The 8,793-nt window shown below is 51.5% G+C and overlaps 1 protein-coding gene across 1 annotated transcript; it reads left to right on the top strand.

Moving 5' to 3' along the window:
* Positions 1 to 300: 300 nt before the first annotated feature.
* POU3F4 (POU class 3 homeobox 4) lies at positions 301 to 1,410 on the top strand (the record flags this gene model as incomplete). Its single annotated transcript, XM_082488000.1, has 1 exon — positions 301 to 1,410. One exon carries the CDS (start codon positions 301 to 303, stop codon positions 1,408 to 1,410), a length of 1,110 nt encoding a protein of 369 aa, XP_082344126.1.
* Positions 1,411 to 8,793: the final 7,383 nt, after the last annotated feature.

The following is an 8,793-nucleotide window of genomic DNA, read 5'->3' on the forward strand; positions in this document are numbered from 1 at the left end:
AAGGAGTTAAGCGGCGGGGGCCGCCTCGCGCCCGGCCCCCGGTGCCGGCGGAGTGATTCACTTCCTGCCTCGGGCCCGCGCGGCTCCCGGCACCCCTCGCCCCGCCCCCGCCGCCGCGCCCGGCCTCCTCGTCCCCTCCCATTGGACCGCGCGGCGCGGCCCCGCCGGCGGCGCGCCCCCATTGGGCGGCGCGGCTGCCAGTCGGCGGTCGGCCGCTGCCCGGGCCGCCGTGCCGGTGGATGTCAAAGGCTGAAGCGGCGGCGCCGCCACAGTATAACTCGTGGGGGCTGCGCGGCGGCCATGGCCACAGCCGCCTCCAACCCCTACAGCCTCCTCGGCTCCGGCTCGCTCGCCCATGCGGACGGCGCGGGCATGCAGCAGGGGAGCCCCTTCCGCAACCCGCAGAAGCTGCTGCAGAGCGAGTACCTGCAGGGCGTCCCCGGCAATGGGCACCCGCTGGGCCACCACTGGGTGACCAGCCTGAGCGACGGCGGGCCCTGGCCCTCGGCGCTGGCCGGCGGCCCGCTGGAGCAGCCCGACGTCAAGCCGGGCCGCGAGGACCTGCAGCTGGGCGCCATCATCCACCACCGCTCGCCCCACGTCTCCCACCACTCGCCCCACGCCAACCACCCCAGCGCCTGGGGGGCCAGCCCGGCCCACAGCGCCTCGCTGGCCGGCCCCCCCGCCGCCGCCGCCGGGCAGCCCCTCAACGTCTACTCGCAGGCGGGTTTCGCGGTGGGCGGCATGCTGGAGCACGGCGGGCTCACCCCGCCGCCCGCCGCCGCCGCCGCCGCGCAGGGCTTGCACCCGGGGCTGCGGGGCGAGGGCGGCGGGGAGCACGGCGAGCTGGGCGGGCACCACTGCCAGGACCACTCGGACGAGGAGACGCCGACCTCGGATGAGCTGGAGCAGTTCGCCAAGCAGTTCAAGCAGCGGCGCATCAAGCTGGGCTTCACCCAGGCCGACGTGGGCTTGGCCCTGGGGACCCTCTACGGCAACGTCTTCTCGCAGACCACCATCTGCCGCTTCGAGGCCCTGCAGCTCAGCTTCAAGAACATGTGCAAGCTGAAGCCGCTGCTGAACAAGTGGCTGGAGGAGGCCGACTCCTCCACCGGCAGCCCCACCAGCATCGACAAGATCGCGGCGCAGGGGAGGAAGAGGAAGAAGCGGACCTCCATCGAGGTGAGTGTCAAGGGCGTGCTGGAGACGCACTTTCTCAAGTGTCCCAAGCCGGCCGCCCAGGAGATCTCCTCGCTGGCAGACAGCCTGCAGCTGGAGAAGGAGGTGGTGCGGGTCTGGTTCTGCAACCGGCGGCAGAAGGAGAAGCGCATGACCCCGCCGGGGGAGCAGCCGCAGCACGAGGTGTACTCCCACGGCGTGAAAACGGACACGGCCTGCCACGACCTCTGACCGGGGGCCGCGGGGGCAGGCAGGACTGCGGGCAGCGCGGATGTTCCGCCGGGGCTTTAACTTATGGTTTCCGAGAGGCGGGAGAGCGCGGAGCGGGGGCTCCCCGCTCGCCGCCTGGGCAATATTTTTTTTTTCCTCTCTCCGACCTTTCCGCTGATCAGTACACGGTGTTTACTCGCAGACAAGGTTTGTTTTCGGTCTCCACTAGGACGAAGGAAAAAATAAAAGGAAAAAAAAAAAAAAAAGAGAAAACCCACGGGAAAAAGAAAAAAAAAAAAGAGAAAAACCCGACAGAAAAGGAAAGACAGATGTGTGCCTATGAATAACCTTCCAGCGCCTTGGTTATATCAGCTGTATTTCAGGTGAATCTGTTTTACAATAGACTAGTTTTGCATTTTTAAAGACTTATATAGCGTTTTTAAATGTCTGAGGTGTTTTACTACAAACTGTACACAATATTTGTGACCTAATTTGTATCGAATTGATCAGTCAAAACGTTTCTCCCTTCCCCACGCACCGGCAATGTCACCCAGCGGGGACGGGGCAGGGCGGCCGCTGCCCTTCCTCCCCCCCGAGGAGACGGGGTTCCCCTCCGCGCCCGCGGAGCCCCGCGCACCCGACTGCCGCACGCACGGCTGTGAAGAACAGGCTTATTTGTTGCAGCTTTTCTCTGGCTTTTCAAGAACTTACCAAAACCATAAAACGGTCGGGTTACAATCCTGACCTCCCCCCTCTTCTCCCAAGGAAAATAAAAATAATAATTATTTCCAAGAGTTTTATCCAAAATTAAGCATCACAAACAAAACCGTGGCATTGGCCAGACCTTTTCTTTCCGAAGATGAGTTGGGCTTTTTGATCAGCGCCAGACTGAGAGGTCTGTAGTAAAACACCTTTATACTTCTGCGCTTTGGCTTCGGAAATCAGTTTCTCTGTATTTTGTTTCGATAGTGAAGAGGAATGAGGTGTCTCATGAATTTCGGGGGGGGTGGGGGGAGGTAGGAGGGAGGGGGACAGAAAACGCCCGCATTTGGTTCACGCTGAGCTTATTTCCGCGTCACAGGGAGATGCTGGATTTGTTGAAAAGCTTTTATATATATATATATATATATAAACACCACAAAAACAAAATGAACAGGGAGAAAAATAAAACAAAGAAAAAGTCACGAAAATGCTAAAACCATAACCCTTTTTTCGGCACAGGGCAGTGCTGAGCTGTAACCCCCCCTCTCCTCCGCCCGTCCGTGGATGTGTTATACACAGGGACGGGGGGGTGGGGTGGGGGTGCAACGCCCACGCAGCCGCTCACGAAGGGAATTGCTGCCCGTGTGTGTGCGTGTGTTTGTGGGGCAAGTTCACTCGCTGCACCCGCATCCTCGGGGCCGCCGGGCAGGACCGGGCCGGGCTCCCCCCGCACCCCGGGACCCCCCCCGGGCCCGGTGCGGCCCCGCTCCGCGGCTGCACCGCGCTCCGTGGCTCCCCGTACAGCCCCTCTCCCTCCCCGGCGTTCAGATTTTTTCCTTTCGACATTTATATTTTTCAAGTATTTTTCAGTAAGCACTAAAAAAAAAAAAAAAAAAAATAAACGACACTGAGGACCTGCCTATTTCTGCCAACTTTATAACTGTACAGTTTTGTATATTAAACGTTTTTTGGAAGTTATTAATTTAAAGAAAGATCATTTAGTTTATTCATTTAGTAACTGATGTATAATAAACGCTATTTTCATTAAAGGTTGCTTTTTTCAACTATTTTATCCAAAATTGCCTATTGCAGTTGCCAACAATTATTTATTTTCAATAAATTCCGCATTATGTTTAAAAAAAAAAAAGAAAAAAAAAACGTTTCAGAAAGAAAAAAAAAAAAGCCTAAATGGGTGTCGGAAAAAAAATAATAACGAAACACACGAGTCGCTGTAACGTTTGGTTGTCGACCAGTTTTAGTCAAGGGGTTTATATTGACGCAATATTTTATTGTTGTAAAAGGAAAAAAAAATTAAAAAAAAAAAAAGGTTTAAATAAACATTTTTACAAAAAAAAAAAAAAAATCTAAATTACGTTGCGTTGTTTGTGCGCTGGCCGAGCCGGGGCTGCGGGCAGCGGGGACCCCTCCAGCCCTCCCCCCCGCCGCACCGGGCTCCCTTTGCCCGGGCAGGGCCGGTACCCTCCCGGGGAAGGGGGCCGAGCCCGGCAGCGCCCTGCCGCCGGGTTACACCTGCCGCCGCGCCGCGGAAAATGCACTTTTTTTGGGGTGGAAAAGGGTCTCTGCGGCTTTTTTCGGGGGCGGCGGGGCCGTGGGAGCGGGCAGCGGCTGGGCAGGACGCGCCGCCCGTATATATACTGCGTACATAAATATTTGTGTGTATGTATATGTCTATTGAGATGATGTATATCCGCGTGCGGCGCAGGCAGCAGCAGCGCTGCCTCCTCGCCTCGCCCCCGCCGCACCGCGCCTCTGCGCGCCCGCGCTGCCGCCGCCCCCTCCCTCCCTGCCGGAGTCCCCGCAGCCGGTGGGGACCCGGCTGGGGTTCCCCCCACCCCCCCCACCCTGAGCAGCAGGAATCGGGGCCCGAAGGAAGTTTCTTTTGTTCCCTCCTTCCCTCCGCCCCCCCCCCCCCCCGCCTCCCCAGGCCGCCGCCACGGGGAGCGGAGGGGCCGCGGGGGCCGCCCCGACCTTCTCCCCCCACCCCGGGCCGCCCCCCGCTCCCCCTGGGCGGGAAGTGGCGTGTTCGGGAGGAACAATAACAGTTAATCACATCTAATGGGGTGAAACGGGGAAGCTCCATCCCCGGCAGCCGGGCCGGGCGAAGGGAGGAGGGTGGGTGCTGGGGGGGAGGCAGGAAAGCAGCAAACTTCACGGCATCACCAGCGAAATGGCCTTCTATTTTTATTTTTATTTTCTTTCCCCCCTTCTGAAGCTGAACCTTGGAGAAAACAATAACCAACCCTTCTGTGAACAGTTTAGGGGAAGGGAAAATTACCTTTAGGAGTCCTGAGAAGCGACCCGAGCGAGGAGCAAGCTCTCTTGTCTTTCGTAACCCAGCAGCAGCAGGAGCACGAGCGGACAGGCACCTTCCCACGCCGCTACGACAATCATACAATCCTGTACCTGTTAGCGAGAGGGACTCGGGACGTAAACAGTGGGCAATGCTTGGGTTCTTAACGGTAAAACTGATTTATTTTTCGTAAATCTTTGCAAGCTGCAGCACAGCGCAGCCCCGGCGATGATGGGGGTGAGCGGCCTGCGCCTGCCTCTGCGCTGGGGCGGCAAAGCTCGGCCGCCTCCCCAGCGGGACGCCAACCTGCAACTGCTTCAGAAAGGATTACAGCAGGAGGAGAAAGAATTATACCCCACCAAAATGACCTTTCTCAGTCTACTCCATAAACAAAATAAACACGCACCAAGCAGCGTGGGTACCAAACCAGGACTAAATGGCCACGGTTTGTAAACAGCCCCAGCTAAGGACACGGAGGACAAGCTTCACGTTAAAACATACCCCGCGTGGTCACGCTGGCTCTGAACATTCAGGGTCCTGAGAGGTAAAGCTCTTACCACCAGCGTTGGTTTGGGGGAAGGACAGAAAGCATTTCACTGAAATTAGCCTGTTTTAGAGCCCTTCGGCTGTTTTGTAAATACAACTACAGCAAGGGCTGGGTTATGTGTTATTTTAAAACAAATTATGTTAAGAGAAAAAAGAGATGCAATGAAAGATGAAATCAAGTAAGGTTCTGAACAGAAGTACTTCAAAGACTACTTGAAAGCTGGAAAAAATAGGGACGGAGAATTTAATTTAAAGAAAAGAGAATCTCTGCTCGTTATTCCCATGTATTTCAGTATTCCTGTGAGCAAAAGGAAACTCTTTTGTGCCACCTAATGTTAAGTACAGATCACTGTTGTCGTCTTTGCTGCCCATCATACACCGTGTGCGTGGGGAGGCCTCGGGGTGCTGAGCGCAGCTGGGCGGAACGGGGTGGCTGGGGACGCTCAGCATCCTGAAGTCCCACCAAGCCAAGGGCAGGAAAAGAAACTTCAGCTTCACAGTCACGGATTAGGTTACTTTCTGAATTTAGGGAATTATTAAAAAAAGAACTCACGAGGGGGTGGAAAGAAGCACGGGGTATAATCATAAGAACGAGAGACTCCAAATTTGGTCTTCATTACAATAAAGTAACTCCAGAATGAGCACATCCAGGCTTTATGTAAGCTGCCCACCATCGAGCATCTCTCTCGGCAACCTCTGCAAACCTCTGGGCTTACAGCGGCTCTCCCTCAGCTCTCCTTCGAGGACCGAAGCGGCCTTGCCTTTGCAGGCTTTGCACACACGTGTCTCCCACTATGAAGAATTTATGGTGTGTACTTAGCAGCCGTTCACACTAATGGAAGATACTAATTTAGTACGGAAATATCTCACGAAGTCCTTTAAAGAAGAAAGGGTTGAAAGAAAGCATTTCTCTGATAACAACGAATTACACCGCTTTTGTGATTTTAATGGAGAGTGTTAAACGTCTTTAACAATTTTTGAGGCTGAATCTCCTTTGCTTTTTATGTTATATGAAAAGAAGAGAACCTGAGGCTTCCTTCAGGTTTAAATTTCAAATATTCTCAAGCTGTGCTCTCCTCCCCTCTGAAGAACTCCAGGACCATAGGAGGGGGTTCACTTGGAAGCAAAAATTACTAAAAGTAAGCAGAGATACTCGCTCACTTCACAGTGGTCTTTACAGATCATTCAGAATATGGACCATTCAATCTGTACCTAGACTACATTTGACCAAGATGCTTTTAAAATCCCTCAAAATTAACTATTTTGAGTTTGTCTGTCTTGGTTTTCAAATAGCAAATCCATAGGTTCAGGCAGAGCAGACCAGAACACCCATGTACCAAAATCACCACTGATTTTCAGACAGATCCACGCGCGGACAGCGGTACACTTACAACGTTAAGTCCTTCCCCCAGGAGCCAGGGAGCATGTGGGACTGGGGGGCATGCCCTTCGGCCAAGGGTCCGATCCCCAAACCCAGCCGCAATTCATCACTTTACTCACCAGAGCAGCTTCCACATAATTCAGCGAGCTCCTCCGCGCAAATGAAATTATTCATTTGCGCCTCTGCACAATCTAATTCCAAGAGTCCATCCTAGAAAAAAATGTGTATACAAGATTTTAGGCAGGTGACCAGTCCTGCTGAGTATCCCCGAAAATACTCACAGACATCAGGGTCCACATTTGTACTCACTTTCCCCTTTTTCTAGCGTCCTGCAACCAATAGACTGGAAAGGTTCCACAGCAATTACATATTTAGGATATGTGATAGCTGCAGTTAGGATCTTTACGACTGATTGCAGGATAAAATTTGCTTCAAATGTCCAAGAGCCCATTTTTGAACCCCAGTCTTCCAGCTGCTTTCCATTATGTAAATTCTGAAGAATCAAAAGCAATTAAAAGTCTAAATGGTAAATAATTTCCAAAATCAAAACTTTTATTAAAGCAATAAGCATCTATTGTTGTTAACGCTGTAAGATGCAGAAAGGGCCAAAGTAAATAACTTTTGTTTTAATGTAATGAAAAGAAAGCCAGGCTTCTATCCTGAGGACCAGTACGTCCAGTATGGATTTTTGGTTGTGTTTTTAAGATTTGGGAAAGTAGGGTAAGCAAGAGGCTTTAAAACTGCCATTTCACGGGGTGGTGATGTGAACGGTGCCACGGTTTACACACGCTTGTGAGGGGATTTGTACGTGGATCTGTGGCTTGCTGACCCACAGCGACCGCTCCGTGCTGCGCCGCCTTGTAAATATTTGTAGAATCACGTCCTCAATTAAAATGGTAAAACGGTATTAAATCTTGGAAGGGGATAGAAAGAGGAGAGAGAGGAAGAGCTGTCATTGGCAAGAGCCTGTCAACAAGAAGTTAAAAAGCTAACAGTAAATATCATTTCTGCCGGCTCTGGTTTGGCGGTGCTATCGATCGCCGGGTCCTGGCTCCGCAGCTCCGTGCGGCTCCTGATCAATGTTCCGCCGGCACAGAGCAGCACTGAAACGACACCGAGGAGCCTGCTGCTGCAAAAGTATTTTTTAAAATGCAGATCTTTCAAGCAGTGACTGCGAGAAGCTGGGCAGCAGCCCTTCTCGCCCCGGTACTATTAAGGAACTGAAAACGCTGCCCTATTATTCTGCTGCTGGATTTTATTTTATTTTTCAAATGATGCCAGTCCTTGACTTCTGCACCTCAAGTACAAATAATATTTACCCGACATAGAAATGCCATTTCTGAACTGAAGTTGTTTTCCTTTTTGGCCAAAGCATGAAGTTTTGTTTTGCACATTTATCTTCGACTTTGGAAAGGAAAAAAATATAAAATAAAATAAAATAATGACACAAAATAAATAAATAAGCTCACAGATCTTACTCGCCAGAAAGCGGCTTGGGGGGAAAAGACAAAGTCTAAACTCTCGGCTGGAGCGCAAGCGGAGGTAACACGAGCTGCTCCCCGTTCAGGGCTTGTACTTCTGTCTAGATTATGGGATTAGTCTCTGTTACATCTATCTACAGCTAGGAACTTGTGATCCAGTTAAAGCAGCTTGAAAGGCGCCCAGCAGGTGCTGGGGGGTCTGACTCCGCAGCACAAATTCTGTGCAGTTACTGGGGAAAAGCAGGGGCTGGGATTGCGCGGGGCTGCCTGAGGCTCCGTACGGGAGTGGGGGAAAGGAAAAAAAAAAAAAAAAAAAAAAAATCAAACTCCTGCCAGAAAACACTTGCAGGCAGGGAAAATTAGTCACAGCCATTTTTTTTTTTTTTTTCACTGTGGATCATGAAAACGGAGTTGCTAATGCATAAATACAAGTGCTGTCAAACATGAGTTTGTGACACTATGCTGCTCCTTGTGCCATACACACTGTATGGACATAGTGGGTCTCTTAGACCTAAGAAATGCTAATTTAGTGCTGGAATTTTGAGTTTGCAGAAACTGTCCTGTAAATGTCACAGGGGATTACTAAATCTACAGGAAGATTACAGCTCTGCATATGTTTAGACTATTGATTTAAAACTTTATTACCTTTGATACAGCTTCTTCACGAAGGAAACAATTCAGCAGTGGGAATTCTGTCCACATAAAGCTTTTGGAGGGTCGAATCCTTCTGTACAATCCTGCTTTTCAGCAGAGTAGACAAATCTCTCTGTAGGTGATGCCACACAAACCCAACGCGAGTGCAGGAACGAGGCGGCACCTTATAAAGATGAAATCCTGCCCTGCTCCGCCAAAACTTCTCATAACCGCAGCAGAAAGAGGATGCAACGGACCTCAAATTATACAGCCATGATAACTTTTAAATGGAAAAAGTAATAGCATTGGTTTTACCGTTGTGTATTCTTCACACTATCGTAAAGCTGTAG

This window comes from Vanellus vanellus, assembly GCF_965231255.1.
Source record: "Vanellus vanellus genome assembly, chromosome: 10".
Classification (NCBI taxonomy): Eukaryota; Metazoa; Chordata; class Aves; order Charadriiformes; family Charadriidae; genus Vanellus; species Vanellus vanellus.